Genomic DNA, 19085 nt, shown 5'->3' with positions numbered 1-19085 from the left:
AAAGTAATGACTCAGGGGAGCTGAATACAAATGCATGCCACACTTTTTAAATACATTTTGAAAACCATTTATTTTCCTTTCACTTCACAATTATGTGGCACTATGTGTTGGTCTATCACATAAAATCCCAATAAAATACATTTACGTTTTTGGTTGTAACATGACAAAATGTGGAAAATTTCAAAAGGCACTGTATATACTTCCTCAATCTTTCCTGTTATTAGCTTCAATACAACAATTCTCAAACTAGTAAAGGTAGTGGCACCACGGCAAACCCATCAAACTCTTCTCTATTACACACTGCATTAAATCCTAGCCCAGGTTCATACTGGTGTGCTGTGTTTTGGGCGCAACGCAGGTGTATGCAAACAAATACAATATTATACCCAATTTTTGGTAAAATATAAAAGATTGGGTTGTGTCAAGAAGTATTGCTCTCACTCAACTGTTCATGACAACATCTCACATGTGCCGTGCAATTGATGCTTTCATACACATACAGTCAGGTCCATAAATATTGGGACATCGACACAATTCTAATCTTTTTGGCTCTATACACCACCACAATGGATTTGAAATGTAACAAACAAGATGTGATTGAACTGCAGACTTTCAGCTTTAATTTGAGGGTATTTACTTTCAAATCAGGTGAACGGCGTAGGAATTACAACAGTTTGTATATGTGCCTCCCACTTTTTAAGGGACCAAAAGTAATGGGACAGATTAACAATCATAAATCAAACTTTCACTTTTTAATACTTGGCTGCAAATTCTTTGCAGTCAATTACAGCCTGAAGTCTGGAATGCCTAGACATCACCAGACGCTGGGTTTCATCCCTGGTGATGCTCTGCCAGGCCTCTACTGCAACGGTCTTCAGTTCCTGCTTGTTCTTGGGGCATTTTCCCTTCAGTTTTGTCTTCAGCAAGTGAAATGCATGCTCAATCGGATTCAGATCAAGTGAATGACTTGGCCATTGCATAACATTCCACTTCTTTCCCTTAAAAAAACTCTTTTGTTGCTTTCGCACTATGCTCCGGGTCATTGCCCATCTGCACTGTGAAGTGCCGTCCAATGAGTTCTGAAGCATTTGGCTAAATATGAGCAGATAATATTGCCCGAAACACTTCAGAATTCATCCTGCTGCTTTTGTCAGCAGTCACATCATCAATAAATACAAGAGAACCAGTTCCATTGGCAGCCATACATGCCCACGCCATGACACTACCACCACCATGCTTCACTGATGAGGTGGAATGCTTTGGATCATGAGCAGTTCCTTTCCTTCTCCATACTCTTCTCTTCCCATCACTCTGGTACAAGTTGATCTTGGTCTCATCTGTCCATAGGATGTTGTTCCAGAACTGTGAAGGCTTTTTTAGATGTTGTTTGGCAAACTCTAATCTGGCCTTCCTGTTTTTGAGGCTCACCAATGGTTTACATCTTGTGGTGAACCCTCTGTATTCACTCTGGTGAAGTATTCTCTTGATTGTTGACTTTGACACACATACACCTACCTCCTGGAGAGTGTTCTTGATCTGGCCAACTGTTGTGAAGGGTGTTTTCTTCACCAGGGAAAGAATTCTTTGGTCATCCACCACAGTTGTTTTCCGTGGTCTTCCGGGTCTTTTGGTGTTGCTGAGCTCACCGGTGCGTTCTTTCTTGTTAAGGATGTTCCAAACAGTTGATTTGGCCACACCTAATATTTTTGCTATCTCTCTGATGGGTTTGTTTTGTTTTTTAAGCCTAATGATGGCTTGCTTCACTGATAGTGACAGCTCTTTGGATCTCATATTGAGAGTTGACAGCAACAGATTCCAAATAGCACACTTGAAAAGAACTCTGGACCTTTTATCTGCTCCTTGTAAATGGGATAATGAGGGAATAACACACACCTGGCCATGGAACAGCTGAGCAGCCAATTGTCCCATTACTTTTGGTCCCTTAAAAAGTGGGAGGCACATATACAAACTGTTGTAATTCCTACACCGTTCACCTGGTTTGGATGTAAATACCCTCAAATTAAAGCTGAAAGTCTGCAGTTAAAGCACATATTGTTTCTTTCATTTAAAATCCATTGTGGTGGTGTATAGAGCCAAAAAGATTATAATTGTGTCGATGTCCCAATATTTATGGACCTGACTGTACCTAACTTACACTGCGTTTTTTGTATGTAAGGTTTATCTGAAATGCTTCAAACATTTTTTTGTTTGTTTCTTTTTATTTTATACTTTATTGCTATTACATTGAATAACAAGCCCTTTCAGAGTCCCATAAAAGTAATCACTTTAATCAGAAAGTCCTAGATTCTGAACTAATAAAAGTATAGAAATTACCTCCATCTGCAAAACCTGTTGCAGTGATGATGGGCACAGCAACCATTACCAAGCCGCTTCCACTCCACACATATTTCATCAAGAACTGCTCAATCATGACATACCACAAACGTTTAGACAAAATAAGATTCATTTGATCTGCTAGATCCATATAACTTTTTTGAAGTTTTGCCATTTCTACCTAAAAATGAAAAAAAAAAAAAAAAAAAAAAAAGTTAGTGATAATAATATATTACAGAAGAAACATAAAAGCAATTTAATAACAGCAATTATTGATACAAATGTACAAACCGTCCTGACATTAGGGTTATTATTATAATACAGGATTTATACAGCACCAACAGTTTGTGCAGCACTTTACAACATGATGGCAGACAGGTATGTTAAAGTGACCCCATTGTGAGAAACGTAGGAGGCTACCTTTGATGATCTCCTTTGAAAAATGCAAGTTTCCTGGCTTTGCTTGACTTAAAATGGAACTAAACCACCCTGTCCTTTACAGCCAAGGAGGTGTGCAGTTGCCATGGTGGTGCACATGTAATGAGTTATGATACCAGTCATTTGTTGGCTTGCCAATTTAGCTGAGATCATACACTGAATTGCATTGAATGCTTTGGGAAACAGTTTAGACCCCTTTCACATGGCCGGGTTGTTGCAGCTGCCAGATTCCTGCGTCAAGAATCTGCAAATTCTTGCTGCTGAAATGACCAGTTTATGCAATCAGTAGCAGCCGCTCACCCCATTTAAACCAATAGCAGACTGGCAGAGGCTACTGCTGATTGCATGTAGCCGCACATACAGCGATAAGCTGCTGTTTGGGACAGATGTCTGAGCCTGGACACAGCTTTGTGTGGTGAAGTGAGAGACGTTTACCTACAAATTAGCATACTGGTTAAAAGTCAAATGATTGGTCCAGGGATCGCTTTACTAAGGGTCCTTTTACAGGGGCTTTCCGACCAGTGGACTCCGTTTTGCTCAGTGCGGATTGATCCGCTGATCCCTGCTGAGCAGGCGGATGACAGGTCCATCTCTGCTTACTTTCACAAGCCCGTGTAAAAGGGGCCTTACAATACTCTTTCACAATATCATTATATATATTTACCTAAGGCCCCTTTAACGCTGGCTTTCCGATCATGTCCGTCTGTCAGTTTTTCAGGCGGACCTGATCGAATGTTCAATGCACCTCTATGGAGCAGTGGATGTCAGTGGTGACATGTCCGCTGACACCTGCTGTTATCTGATCCGATGTGGTCTGTGAAATCCAGACGGATGGAAACCCTATTTTCCATCTGTCTGGAGGATTGGATCGAATGAAAACAGACAGGCGGTCTCTTTAGAGAGGGGCGGGGATCTGACAGGTCTATCTCCGCAAAGTAAGCGGAGATGGAGCTGTCATCTGCCTGCTCAGTGGGGATCGGCAGATCGATCCCCGCTGAGCAAAATGGAGTCAGTCGGGCAGAAAGCCCGTGTTAAAGGACCCTAACGCCCCTTTCACACATACGGTCCGTTCAGTTCATCAGTTCAGTCACGTCAAATATATCAGTTTTCCATCCGTTTTTCATCCATTTTTCATCAGTTGTCATCTGTTTTTTGTCAGTTGTTATCAGTTTTTCATCAGTTGTCTGTTTTTTATCCGTTGTCATCCATTTTTCATCCGTTGTCATCCGTTTTTCATCCGTTGTCATCCGTTTTTCGTCCGATCCGTTTATTTGACGGATGAAAAATAGGGCATTCATACGTTCAAAAAAACGGACATTGACGGAAGCGGATGAAAACGGATGTTAACTGACGATCATCCGTTGTCATCTGTTTTTACATAAAGATACATTGATGTCCGTTTTTCATCCGTCAACGGATGGATGAAAAACAGACAAACGGACCGTATGTGTGAAAGGGGCCTAAAACATCCAAATTGATTTACATTTAGGCTCCTTTCACACAGTGTGTCCGTCAAACGGACTCCGCTTTTCTCAGTGATCCCCCGCTGAGCAGGAGGATGACAGCTGTGTCTCCGCGCTGTGTGCGGAGACACAGCTGTCAGTTCCCCATACATCTCTATGGGGAAAATCGGATGGGACCGTCGGTCCGTTCTAATCTGATCCCATCCGATCCGCTGGACGGATGGAAAAACGGAAAATTTATATCAAATACTTACCGTAATTTTCCTTTCCTGATGGACTCCATGGCAGCATACGTTTGGGTAGTCCCGCCTCCACTCCTACCCTATAGGACCCCACTCCCATAAATCCTTGCTCCCTTTCAGCATCCGTGTTCTGTAACTAGCCTACTCAGGAACTGGGAGGGGACTCCTGCTGCCATGGAGTCCATCAGGAAAGGAAAATTACGGTAAGTATTTGATATAAATTTTCAGTTTTCCTGACAGACTCCATGGCAGCATACGTTTGGGAAATAACTCGCCAAAACACAATTGGGTGGGCAGATGCTGACAAATTTTAATTAACACCTGCAACAGATAACACTTGAGCACCAAAACCAACAGAAGAAAGAGCCGCCGGCTCAACACAATAATGTGACATAAATGTATGAATGGACGACCAAGACGCTGCTCTGCAGACCACATCCGGAGCGACGTGTCTTGAAGCTGCCCATGAAGTAGCGACACCACGCGTAGAATGTGCAGTCACCGTTTTTGGAGGAATCAGGCCCTTCTCTATATAAGCCCACTGAATCGCCTCTACTATCCAGGAGGCAACTGATCTTGAAGAGGCACGCATACCTTTGTTCTTCCCAGACAATAGGACAAAGAGATAATCTGTCTTCCGGAAAGAGGCTGTAGCTTCCAAGTACTGTCTGAGCGTGTTGCCCACATCCAGAGGATGGACTTCCGGAGGTTCGGCCGATGAATTGAAAGTAGGGAGAACAATTTCTTGGTTCTCATGGAAGACCGACGTGACTTTAGGCCTTGCTCCCAGCATTGGAATGAGGACAACTCTGTCCGGGAAAAAAGTCAGAAAGGGTTCCTTACTTCCCAGACTTTGGATCTCTGACACCCTTTTTGCAGATGTGATGGCCACCAGAAAGACCGTCTTGAGGGTGAGATGTTTTATAGATATAGGATCTTCAAGACTTGAGCCAACTGAGGATAAGAAATCCAGGACCAAAGGCATGTCCCACTTGGGGAATCTCAACTTTTTCTGTGGCCTTAGCCTTACTGCCCCTTTGAAGAATTGCCTGATCAAAGGATGTGTAGCCCAGGAAATGCCTGTGAAAGCGGATATGGCTGAGACTTGGACTCGTAAGGCGCTCACTGAAAGAGGTAATTCCAAACCTGACTGGAGAAAAGATAGAATATCCTGCACGGAAGGAGATGACCAGGACTTTCCTTTGGACTCTAGGAAAGAAGTAAACCTAGCCCAAATCCTTTCATAGGTTTTATTCGTGCTTTGTCTTCTAGCACTCAAAAGAGTTGGTATGGCTACTTCCGGACATCCTAACGCTTCCAGCCTTCCCCTTTCAAAAACCAGACCCGAAGGTGCAGACGGGCTGGGCATGGGTGAAGGATGGAGCCCTGGGACAGCAGATCTGCCCTGAGAGGAAGAGGGACTGGATTGCAGTAGCTCAGCTGGAACAATAGGGGAAACCACGGTCTGTTGGGCCAGAACGGGATTACTGCAACCACCTTGACTGACTCCATCTGGACTCCCCGCAGAAATTGAAAGATGACTGGCACTGGGGGAAAGGCATAAGCCTTGTGAAACTTCCAGCAATCTGTCAGGGCATCCACCCCGAATGCTCTGGGATCTCTGTTCCTCGAGTAAAACTTCTGCAACTTCCTGTTGTTGAAGGAGGCAAATAGATCCACCTCTGGGATGAACTCCAAGGACAGGATCCAGTTGAACACATCCTCGTGGAGAGACCACTCGTTGTTGTTGAGTTGTGTTCTCGAGAGGAAATCCGCCTGTGTGTTCTGAGCCCCTGGTATGTAAACTGCCGACAGATTGACCAGGTTTTTCTGAGCCCAGGTCATTATTGGCTCTACTTCCCGAAGCAGGGATGCACTGCGAGTTCCACCTTGTCTCCTCACATAGGCTACTGCAGTCGTGTTGTCTAACCTCAGCATGACTGAGGTGCCCCGAATGAGGTGGCTGAAGGCTAGTAACACTTGAAAGGCCGCTCGTAGTTCTAAGATGTTGGACACAGTCTGGCGAGACAAAAAGTCCCATTTCCCTTGGGCCATCTCTGTTCCGCAATGACCGCCCCAGCCGGTGTTGCTGGCGTCTGATGTCACTATCACCCAAGATATGGGGGCTATGGAGTGACAATTGTGCAAATTCTTCAGCTGTAGCCACCAAGGAAGCCAGCTCTTCATGGTTGCGGTTATTACTATTCTCTGAGAATTGCTGACTCCGTTCCATTGCTGAAGAAAACCCCTCTGAAAAGGCCTCATCTTCCAGAGAGCCCACTTCACCATGGGGGCTGTTGACACCATGGTGCCAATTACTCTTAGGCATTGTTTTGCTGTGAGACGGGATGCCGACAAAGCCATAGACACTCTGTCCCTGATTATTGGAATCTTCTCCTCTGGCAGAGAGATGGTACTGTTCTTGGTGTTGAACAGCGCGCCCAAAAAGACCAGGGACTGAGTGGGAATCAGATGGCTCTTTTCTCTGTTCAGGATCCAGCCGAACTTCTCCAGAGACGAGATGACCAGAGCTAGATTTTCCAGGATGACAGACTTGTCTTGGGCCAGAAGAAGGAGGTCGTCCAGATAATGATAAAGACGGACCTCTCTCAGTCTTATTAAGGCTACCACCGCTAACAAGACCTTCGAAAAGGTACGAGGCGACGTGGAAAGCCCGAAGGGGAGACATACAAATTGCAGATGACGTTGGCCGACCGAGAACCTCAGATATTGCTGAAACTCTGTTGCCACTGGCACGTGGAAGTATGCATCCTTCAGGTCTACTGAGACCATCCAATCTCCCGGTTGAACGGCTTGCTGAATGGAGAATAGAGTCTCCATCTTGAATTTTTCTCCTTTGATGAAGCGATTCAAGTGCGTCAGATCTATCACTGGTCTCCAGGCGCCGCTCTTTTTGCGCACCATGAAAAGAGGGGAGTACACTCCGAGTCTTCTTTCTGATTCTGGCACTGGAACCACTGCTCCTTGAGTGACTAGCGAGTCTACGTAGGATAAGAGAATCTCTCTCTTGTCTCCTGACCGCGGAAGGGAGGTAGGAACAAATCTGTCTCCGGGAATACTGATGAAGATCCAAGAATGACCTGCAGAGACTGTGTTGACGACCCAAGCATCCCGGATTGAGGCCGCCCAGACCTGCCGAAAGTGAAAGAGATGACCCCCCACCTGACCGGCCTGAGCGGGCCCAATCTCAAAAGGACTTTGAGGTGTCTCTATCCCCAGATGGATTGCTCTTGGGGCCTTTCCGAAAGGAAGACTGCCTGGACTTCCAATTTCTTCCAAACTCCCTTCCTGGCCTATAACTACGTGCCTCCCTGGCACGGTCAGTACTTGGTTTTCTAGGAGGAAGTCTCTTCTGACCAAGAAGACGCCTATCCTGGGGAAGGAAGCCCGACTTACCACCAGTAGCCTTAGAGATGGCGCTATCCAACTTATTCCCAAAGAGGGAAGAACCCTCAAAGGGAATGCGGCACCATACCTGCTTAGAAGCAGGATCAGCCAACCAAGGGCGTAGCCAAAGTGCACGCTTTGCCGTAACTGATGATAGCATCCCTCGAGCTAACAGGCGGATCATATCAATAGACGCCTCCCCCAGGAAGGCTGATGCTAATTTCAACTCCTGGATAGGAGAGCTCTTGGCTGCATCTTCAGAGAAACTTCTGAGGGAGTCATCGACATTGTCCACCCATACTTCCATGGCTTTGGACAGGGATGCCAAGGCTAGGGCCGGCTTGCAAGCAGCACCCACTGAAAGATAGACACGCTTCAGATCCGTGTCAATTTTCCTGTCAAGAGGATCCTTAAAGGAAACCGTATCCTCAAGAGGCAAAGTGACATGTTTCACAAGCCTCATAACAGCCGCATCCACAAGCGGAGGAGATTCCAGGTGTCTGACTTCCTCTTCCTTGAACGGATAAAGTTTAGCCAATTTTGAGACCATGGAGTTCTTTCTCTCCACCCTGCTCCATTCTTCCGTTATGATTTCCCCCAATTCGGGAATAAATGGAAAATTCAGCCGCTCCTTGCTCAGCTGCTTAAAGTATTTTCTCTGCTTTGGGGCGGAGACCGCTGGGTCTTCCCAATTTAAGGTTTCTCTGACGGCCTTTACTAACGGTGGAACCAGATTGAACGAAAATCCTAAGCTAGGCTCGTCTTCATCCGAATCGCTGTCAGACTCAAATACGGAGGGATGGCTAGGCTCAGACGATTCCAGGGCCCGTCCGCCAATGGACTCTCTAACAGGGGAAGCGGATGGATCTGGCGTTGGAGACTGCCGCTTATTAAGATCAGCCAGGGAGTCTTTGACTATGCGTTTGACCATAGATTCAAGATGCTGGTCAGAACCTCCTCTTTCACCCGCTGCCCGGGAATAACAGGAGTCGCATAGCGATTTTCCGTCCAGTAATCGGATACCACAGCCCCAGCACTTTGTCTCGCTGGATTGGCGTGAAGACCTAGGAGGTGACCGGTCTTTACTACGGTATCTGGACTTGGATGAGCCATGTCTGGAGGAAGAGCGATGAGGCTGCGTTTTAGCATGGCGATCTTCCCGCGTGCCCTGAGGTTGTTCGGACCTAGAGGAGGAGCTGCAAAGAGAAACATAGGGAATACAGAATAAGACTGACCAAATGTCCTGCTCCCCCCATTCCAGCCCTGTGCTTACCTAAGAGAGGGCTGGTCACAGGGGAGCGGTGCAGTATCCATTTGGAAAGCAGCAGATACACTGGAAGAGATGATGCAAAGTATGCTAACAACTGGCATAATACTATTATAGCCACACATAGTAAGCCCCCCATAATGTAGATCCACATACCTGTTAATATCAGTGAAAAAATGTGGGAACGCCGATCTACAGTCAGTCCCACCGAATGTGGGACTGACAGCTCTTTAAATTTGGCGCCGGCCGTGACGTCACGGCCGCGTCAACTGCGCATGCGCGAATAGCGGCATTTGCCGCTACTGCGCATGCGCGAACCAAGCCTCGTTCCCGGCCGGCCGGCGCGCATGCGCAGAGCGGCCGAGAATCACCGGAGATGGAACGCAGAGCGTTCCACGGCGCCATAGAGCCTCCAGGAAGCATACCGAGAGGAGATTTAGTCCGCACACTAAACCACCAGGGAACTGAAAAGACCACTAAGAGCCACCAGGTAAGAAGGGGAATAAAATAAGGCAAAGGTACTTACCCCCTCCAGAACGCTTACCACTAGACACCAGGGAAAACATCAGAGTCAGCCACCGGGACACACATACTCCATTGTTGGGGCAAAACAAGACGGCCACCCGCAGCAGCAGGGCTAATTGGCCATGCCATACGGCCTGCTTAGTCAGGCATCTAAGGCTCCTCTTCGGTTTGCCCTCCCCATACCCCGCAGCAGCAAGGGCTTATCGGGGACTCAATCCTGCCGACTCCAGTGACCCTGCGTCTTTTCAAACGATCATCAAGTAGCAAAAATGTAGGAATTCAGCACCAAACAGGTGCAGGAGGAGGACAAAAAAAGAACACGGATGCTGAAAGGGAGCAAGGATTTATGGGAGTGGGGTCCTATAGGGTAGGAGTGGAGGCGGGACTACCCAAACGTATGCTGCCATGGAGTCTGTCAGGAAATAGGGTTTCCATCCGTCCAGATTTGACGGACAGGATCGGATCGGATGTCAGCGGACATGTCTCCGCTGACATCCGATCCCCCATAGAGATGCATGGGGGACCGTTCAGATCCACCAAAAAAACGGACAGGCGGATCTGAACGGTCCGCCTGTGTGAAAGGGGCCTAAGGGCCCTTTCACACGGGCGTTTCGCATGTCCTTATATCATCCTATTTTTTTGCAGATGATATACGGACATAATGTATGTCAATGGCATTGCGGATGTCAGCGAATGACCATCTGCTGACATCCGATTCTCGTCCTTTCAGTTCTGTTCCGTTTTTTGGAACAGAACAGAACCCTATTTTTGTTCCGTTTAAAAAACGGAACGGATGCAAAATCGGATGTCAGCGGTGTCTTCCGCTGACATCCGCAATGCCCATAGACATACATTATGTCTGTATATCATCCACAAATGGATGGGATGATATGTGGACATACGGAGCAGATGACACAAATGTCATCCACTCCGTGAAAAAAAAAAAAGCACCGGAGCGGAACAAAAAAACTGAACGGCCGTGTGAAAGAGGCCTTACTGGACAAACTAAAATAAGAAATGAAGTTATCCTTTACTGGCAACCACAAACAGAAATCTTGTTTCATTTTTCCATAAAACAAAAGGCAAAACCTCATTGGTTTTCACTGGCAACAACAACTTCTGTGCTTGTTTTATTTTCTCTTGCTTGATGTATGGGCCCCATTGTGCCTTTCATATGCTAAATAACTATTCAGGGCTCATTCATACCAGCAACTGCTCTTAATGCATGGCTGCTGTGCACTAAGAAAAATAGTGCTGATGTGAGGATCCCGAGCAAGGCACTGTTTACTGTTTTTTTTTTTTTTTTGGCCGCACCACGCTGCACTGAAATAAGTACTGCATGGCATACTTTTTATAGCATACACCATCGCAGCATAGTGCTGTGACCTGGTCTGATAGGATTATGTTGGAATTGCGCTGGACAAGATTGCCTAGCTCAGTCCTAATGCACCATATATTAAAAGACCATTAAGGGCTCTTGCACATGGGCCACCTAAACCCGTTCAGCTTAATGTCCAATGTATTTCTGTGCACCTCTATACTCGTATATACAGCAGTCCTATTGTAAACATGAGTGCAGCATACAAGTGTTTGCAAGAAATACATTTTTTTTATTTATTTTTGCAAACCTTTGTACATTGTATTCATGTTTATGTTTACAATAGCCTCTTCATATACACAAGTACAGAAGCACACAGCCATTTATGTTAATGACAGGCTGTATGCTGCATCTGGGCAGAGGAAATATGCTCGGAATTACGTTGGACCAGCTCAGGCGGCCTATATGCATGAGCCCTAATACTCTGCATTGGAGTTACTCAGCTATTATTTATTTGCTGGATAAAAACCCCAAAGGGCTCTTGAGCAACATTAGTTTTAAGATGTCCTTCCTGTTAAAGTGCTACCTAAGTATAAACTCATATCGATAGATAGATACACTGTATTGTGTATAAAATTAAATAAGTGCGCAGGATCAATAGTGTGAATAGCTGCAACCTTCGAACCAAATGGTGATAAAATTGTGTAGAAAAGAAATCAGGTGCGCTAAAATTCACTAGTGTCACAAATCAGGAAAAGGTGTGACACTATAATGAGGGACTTTATGCACTTTTATATGTATATGGACTATACACTGAGGTGGCAACCATTGAAATATTGGACACTTTTTCTTTGAATTACTTGTGCACTTTGTTGGTTTATGTTGGTATCACATTATCCATTTATCATCACCTATTCACCATAACACACCAAAGTATATGCACCAGGGTGCATAGTATTTACTGTACACCCGTTCAAGTGCACATCAATTTTGGAAACACATCACAGGTATATGGGGGACACTCATTATAGTGTCACACCTTTTCCTGATTTGTGACACTAGTGAATTTTAGCGCACCTGATTTCTTTTCTACACAAGATACACTGTATTACCAAAAGTATTGGGACACCTGCCTTTACACGCACATGAACTTTAATGGCATCCCAGTCTTAGTCCGTAGGGTTCGATTTTGAGTTGGCCTACCCTTTACAGCTATAACAGCTTCAACTCTTCTGGGAAGGCTATCCACAAGTTTTAGGAGTGTGTCTATGGGAATGTTTGACCATTCTTCCGGAAGCGAGAATTTGTGAGTTAAGGCACTGATATGGATGAGAAGGTCTGGCTCACAGTCTTCGCTTTAATTCATCCCAAAGGTGTTCTATTGGGGGTTGAGGTCAGGACTCTGTGCAGGCCAGTCAAGTTCCCTCACCCCAAACTCGCTTATTCATGTCTTAATGGACCTTGTTGGAACAGGAAGGGTCCATCCCCAAATTGTTCTCACAATGTTGGGAGCATGAAATTGTCCATAATGTCCTGCTATGCTGACGCTTCAATAGATCAAGAGTTCCCTTCACTGGAACTAAGGGGCCAAGCCCAAGCCCTGAAAAACAACCTCACACCATAATCCCCCCCCCCCCCTTCCACCAAATGATTTGGACCAGTGCACAAAGCAAGGTCCAGTAAGACATGGGTAAGAGAGTTTGGGGTAGAGGAACTTGACTGGCCTGCACAGAGTCCTGACCTCAACCCAATAGAACACCTAAAGCCTGCAGTTTGCTGAAGAGAAACAGACTAAGGACATGGATTACTGGAACCATGTCCTGTGGTCTGATGAGACCAAGAAAAAATTATTTGGTTCAGATGGTGTCAAGCATGTGTGGCAGCAACCAGGTGAGGAGTACAAAAACAAGTGTGTCTTGCCTTCAATCAAGCATGGTGGTGGGAGTGTCATGGTCTGGGGCTGCAGGCACTGGGGAGCTACAGTTCATTGAGGGAACCATGAATACCAACATGTACTGTGACATACTGAAGCAGAGCATGATCCCCTCCCTTCGGAAGTTTGGAGACTGGGCTGCAGGGCAGTATTCCAACATGATATCGACCCCAAACATATCCAAGATGACCACTGCCTTGCTAAAAAAGCTGAAGGTAAAGGTGATAGACTGGTCAAGCATGTCTCCAGACCTAAACCTTATTGAGCATCTGTGGGGCATCCTCAAATGGAAGATGGAGAAGCTCAAGGTCTCTAACATCCACCAGCTCCGTGATGTCCTCATGGAGGAGCAGAAGAGGACTCCAGTGGCAACATGTGAAGCTCTGGTGAACTCCATGCCCAAGAGGGTTAAGGCAGTGCTGGAAAATAATGGTGGCCACACAAAATATTGACACTTTGGGCCCAATTTGGACATTGTCACTTAGGGGTGTACTCACTTTTGTTGCCAGCGGTTTAGACAATAATGGCTGTGTGTTGACTTATTTTGAGGGGACAGCAAATTTACACTGTTATACAAGCCATGCACTTACTACTTTACATTGTAGCAAAGTGTCATTTCTTCAGTGTTGTTGAAAAAATGAGGGGTGTACTCACTTTTGTGAGATACTGTATGATGTTGTTCCGGTCCTCCAAGGCCATAGAGTCAAGTGGGGACCATCTTTCCCTCATTCAACTTCCTGCCTTGGACATGGAAGGACCAGATAATTTTCCCCGCTACCGACGGCTCTGCTACCGATGGAGGTGCCCCGCTTCCATCGCACATAAAAGTTATCCCGCGGCGAACCTGCCACTGGGACCACTTTTATGTAAAAGAGGACCGCCAACCCTGTAAGAAAATACCGGGGGTTATGGCAGCTATCTTTAATGTGAAAGTACTGACATAAAACTGCAGCGGGCGGTCCAGTAGTGGTTAATGCAGTATTAAACCCAAAAGCAAATATGTAGGCCTGTTGCACAAGGGAGTAAAAAATACTACGTTTTTTACTGATCAGAAATGAGATGCATTGTTGTCTATGGGACACAGCACACGGCTGAGTAAAGATCAGTAATACAGTGAAAAGTACAGAGCAGAAAAACAAAAATTTGTTTTATTTGAGTGCAGTAATTTAGTTGCGTGTTTACTCGTTTTGGCCTTTTGCACACAGATGTCATAATTATAAATGAGAAAATTACAATACTTCCAAGTAAGAAGTATTTCACTCATCTATACACTTACACATCTTTACTCACCTATATTCATGGCATACTTTAAATATCAGTAAATTATTACGCCCGTGTGCGTGGGGCCTTTTTATAGTGCAGCTTACCTATTCATAGATGTGGTGGTGCCATTGGTTTCCCTTTTTGGGTTTTCTTTCTTTTATTTTCATCTGGTGATCCAGCCAGTAAGACCCCATTCACACTACCGCGCCTTGTCAAGCGAGTGGTCAGCCTGACAAGTCGCGGTCCATTATGTGCTACGGGAACCGTTCTAACAGGAGCGACTCAAGTCGCTCCGACATAGAAAAAGGTTCCTGTACTACTTCAGGGCGACATCGGAGCGACTTGAATAGACATTCATTATATGAAGTCCGTGCAAGTCGCGCCGAAGTCGCGGTGCACGCGACTTTACAGGTCGCCCCTGAAGTCGTGCCGCGTTAGTGTGAACCGGCACTAAGTCTGTTGTATTTCAAAAGAACAAGCTCTCCAGCAAAATTTATCAGTGTACACGAATGAGACAAAGCATGTAACATTAGCAGGAGTGCTTACAATGATCATCCTTTCTTTATGTAAAACCTTTATCACAAAAGAAAAAAACTATTTTCTGTAACTGCTTATACAATTTTAGCAGGAGTTTGGCTTCAAAATTTTAGTGCATCTAAATTTGCTAGTACATCTAACTGTACAAATATTTATCTCCTCCTCTCAGACTGACAATGCTGCTGTCCAAAGGTGGCCCTGTGCTCCTTCATCCAGAGTGAAGGCACTTTAATGCAGAGCTGTGTTACTGACCACCAGGTGAAAACAGGAAAAAAGCCTTAAAAGAAAAGGTATACAGCCACCACAACTAATGATTAGCAATCTGAAATATATTACATTTTTGGTTTTGGGTTTAATAACGCTTTAAGTCCAAGAGGGGCCCAGTACAGCTGTACAATGCCATCTCCGCCCTTGTTAACCGGTTGCCGACCGCCGCACGACTATATACTGCGGCGGTCAGCCCCGGCCAGGCAGAGTGACGTATCGATACATCACTCGCCTGTCACTGACTTGCGAGCTTATTGCGGGCGGGCGCGCGCCCGCCGAGGCGCGCGCCCGCCGCGGCTCGTTCACAGACAAGTCAGTGCGTGTGACCGGCGGACTCGATGTCCGCCAGTCACACTACGATCGCTCCTGTGAAGGGAGAAAGACAGAGCGGCTTGTGTAAACAAGCTGCCTGTCATTTCTCCCTGTGTAAAAGTGAAGATCTGACCGTTCTACTATGTAGAACTGTTGATCTTTGCTTTTACACCAATAGCAATGTCCCTGCACAGTTAGAATCACGCCCCTAGGACACACTTAACCCCTCCCTGTCCAATAAAATTAACCCCTTCCCTGCCAGTGTCATTTTTGCAGTAACAGTGCATATATATAGCACTGATTACTGCAGTAATGTCACTGGTACCCCCAAAAGTGTAAAAAATGTCAGTCAAGGGTCCGATCTGTCCGCCGCAATGCCGCAGTACCGAAAAAAAATCGCAGATCGCCGCCATTACGCGTTAAGAAAAAAAACACCAAAAATGACAAAAATCTTTCCCTTTGTTAGTAAACGCGATAACTTTTGCGCAAACCAATCAAAATACGCTTTTTGCGATTTTTTTTACCAAACATAGGTAGCATAAAACAAATTGGCCGAAAAATGTTAAAAAATTTTGATTTTTACATTTTTTTTGGGGAATTTCATATAAAAAAATGTGAAAAATATTGTTATTTTTGCAAAATTTACGCTATTTTTTTGTTTATAGCGCGTGATCAAAAAATCGCACAGGTGATCAAATACCACCAAAAGAAAGCTCTGTTTGTGGGAAAAAAAGGACGTCAAATTCGTTTAGGTACAGCGTCGCACGACCGCGCAATTGTCCGTTAAAGTCACGCAGTAAAAAATCGCAAAAAAAACCCTGGTCCTTTAGCAGCCAAATCCTCCGGGGCTTAAGTGGTTAAAGAGGAGCTCTAGTCTGGGCGAAAAAAATACTGTAGCTGCTGACTTTTAATATAAGGACACTTACCTGTCCAGGGATCCAGTGATGTTGGCACCCTGATCTGATTCTTCAATCGGCTTTGGGTGCAGGCACTGGCATCTTCACTAAGGGAAACCGGCTGTTAAGCATTCCTACTGCGCATGTGCGAGTCGAGCTGCGCTTCCTGAATGGTCCCGCTGTCTTCTGGAACCTGTATATCCCAGAAGGCAGCGGGAGGAAGGAGAAGGGACCTAAAATAAGGACACTTACCTGTCCAGGGATCCAGCGATGTTGGCAACCTGAGTTGATTCTTCAATCAGCTTTGGGTGCAGGTGCCGGCATCTTCACTAAGGGAAACCGGCAGTTAAGCATTCCTACTGCGCATATGCGAGTCGAGCTGCGCTTCCTGAATGGTCCCGCTGTCTTCTGGAACCTGTGTATCCCAGAAGGCAGCGGGAGGAAGGAAGAGGGGCCTAAAATAATCAGAGATTGCAGCGGTGATCTTACCTGGAAGTGGGTACCTGTCAAAACCAGTTACCCGCTCCCCCCAAAAAGTAACCAGTGTGGCAGTGGAGTGTGTGAACAAGCAGTGCTTCCCCTTTTGGGTGGAGCTCTGCTTTAATAAATAAAAATTAGGCTCTTTTTTGCATGGGATGAAATCTGTCCACTGATTCCTCTGATCAGAGCAGAGAGGGCAGATAACAAGTCAGTGTCTGCTCAGAGTGGACATGGACACAGTCGCTGTCTGTTTACAACCAACCACCCTCTGATCCACCTAGATCAGGGATCCTCAAACTACGGCCCTCCAGCTGTTGCGGAACTACACTTCCCATGAGGCATTGTAAAACTCTGACATTCACAGACATGACTAGGCATGATGGGAATTGTAGTTCCTGAACAACTGGAGGGCCATAGTTAGAAGACCCCTGACCTAGATGGAGTGATCCCCTTGTTTTTTTTTTAGCGGACTGGAACAGGTCAGAGGTAGGCAGGTGTAAACAGACTTCTGGTCTATAGAGGTGAATGGAGGGTCCAATCAGTTCCGCTTGAAATACTGACAGGCGGACCTGATCGGACCCTTCATGTGAAAGGGACCTTATCCACAGTCCAATCAGTTCCGCTTGAAATACTGACAGGCGGACCTGATCGGACCCTTCATGTGAAAGGGACCTTATCCACAGTCCAATCAGTTCCGCTTGAAATACTGACAGGCGGACCTGATCGGACCCTATCCACAGTCCAATCAGTTCCGCTTGAAATACTGACAGGCGGACCTGATCGGACCCTTCATGTGAAAGGGGCATTATCCACACAACACTTTAGGCGTAACATAAATAATACAGCGGTCCTATCATTACTGTCCATGTTTATGCCTTTGATTTACCTGGACGTGTTTTTATACCTGATATTATAGACGCAGCATGTAGTCAACAATGGTGTAACCGTTGAAGGATATCATTGCACAGCACTGTATAAAATGACACAACAAACCAAATGACATCTGTGCCACACGCTGAGCCAACTGTGTCTTTTGCACTAGCGGTAGACGGTTTTAAATTTCTAGAGGAAAGAGTGCTAGATAATAAGGCGGGGGATGGGACCTCATCAGCATCACAATAGCAGCATCTTCGCAGGGCCTCTCACATTTCCCTCGCGGACTCTTCTCATCTTACCTTGTGACCCCTGTAGAAGGCGATTTCTTCTACGTTGGCTATGATTCGAGAATGGACGTAGCGCAGGTAGCCCTTCCTATGGGCTTCTTCGGCCACCAGCTTGCCGAATTTAGGGGAGCAAGCCTTGAGCACCTTGGCTGTTGCATAGACCACCAGGCCAGCCAGCATAGTAGGCCCCAGGGGATTAGCTCCTCTAGATCTAGCAGTCTGGATGAGAGTGTAGGAGGTGAGCACCACATCCAGGATAGGTTTGGTCAGGTTGGAGTACAGGTGTGCTATAGACTGGGAGAACATCATAATGTCATCGGTCAGGGACTGGTCGGGGTTGGCCAGCCTGCCGTCCATGTTGATGATCTTATAATAGGTCTGATCGGCGAAGTAGGTCTGGTAGGCATGGTCCACCAGGCGGGTGCGCAGTGCCAGGGCCAGCTTACACTCCAGGTAGCGGATCGCGCTATTTACAAAGGTGGCCGGGATGGCGATGAGGAGCCATTTCATCAACTGCAGCAGAAAGCTCCTCGGCTTCTTCTCCACGATGCTCTTCACGATCTTCCCGTCCAAACCCGCAACGTAGACGGACAGGAAGGTCCTGGAGATGAGCGCCAGGGAATGCACCGACAGCAGAGCCAGCTCCTTGTTCAGCAGCCGGGGGAAGAGGATCTTCCGGAGCTCCAGCAGCTGCCGGTAAAATTCCGCATTGACAGCGGGGGAGGAGGGCGAGCTGCTCCCCCCATCCTGGCTCTGAGGTTCATGTCTGCAAGGACTGGGCTCCTTCCTGCGGAGCTGCCTGCAAAGGACCGGGTAAAGAGTCTTTATACCGTACACTGCGGCCAACACGAGGACTGCCTTCTTCACCGCCGCCTCCTTCTTCTTCCATCGCACCCGATCGGCCACCTGCAGCAGATGTGACATGTCTCCCCCCCTGCCTGTCAGATCCGATCGGTGCTCTCCCCCCCTCCTCCGATCGGTGCTCTCCCCCCCTCCTCCGATCGGTGCTCTCCCCCCTCCTCCTCTGCACTAAGCCGCGGTGCACAGATGTCCCCCGCACTGCATCATGACCTGAGAGAAGCGAGCTGTCAGCATAGTGACACATGCAGCATACTGGAGCATCTCATGTGCCTGGCTCGGAGCTCATAGCCATAGGATGGACAGCTAACTCCGCCCCCTCACATTGATTATTCACCCTGTCATTCGCTTCTATTGTGCTGATCAGCCATTCCATGCACA

At 46.5% G+C, this 19085-nt stretch overlaps 1 protein-coding gene across 2 annotated transcripts in view; it reads right to left on the bottom strand.

Moving 5' to 3' along the window:
- ABCD2 (ATP binding cassette subfamily D member 2) overlaps positions 1-18807 on the bottom strand; it is a 94051-nt gene extending 75244 nt beyond the window's left edge. For both annotated transcript variants that reach the window (XM_082254442.1, XM_082254443.1), the window contains exons 1-2: positions 17859-18807; positions 2335-2515 (exon numbers count right to left, since the gene is read on the bottom strand). In XM_082254442.1, coding sequence (XP_082110568.1) covers positions 2335-2515; positions 17859-18770 — 1093 coding nt within the window. In that variant the 5' untranslated portion in view covers positions 18771-18807. The remainder of the gene's footprint in view (positions 1-2334; positions 2516-17858) is intronic.
- Between the last annotated feature and the right edge of the window lie 278 nt (positions 18808-19085).

This window comes from Pelophylax lessonae, assembly GCF_965119305.1.
Source record: "Pelophylax lessonae genome assembly, chromosome: 4".
In the NCBI taxonomy this organism is placed as follows: Eukaryota; Metazoa; Chordata; class Amphibia; order Anura; family Ranidae; genus Pelophylax; species Pelophylax lessonae.
Note: the sequence above shows the minus strand (reverse complement) of the source record. Positions and strands in the feature narration are given on the sequence as shown.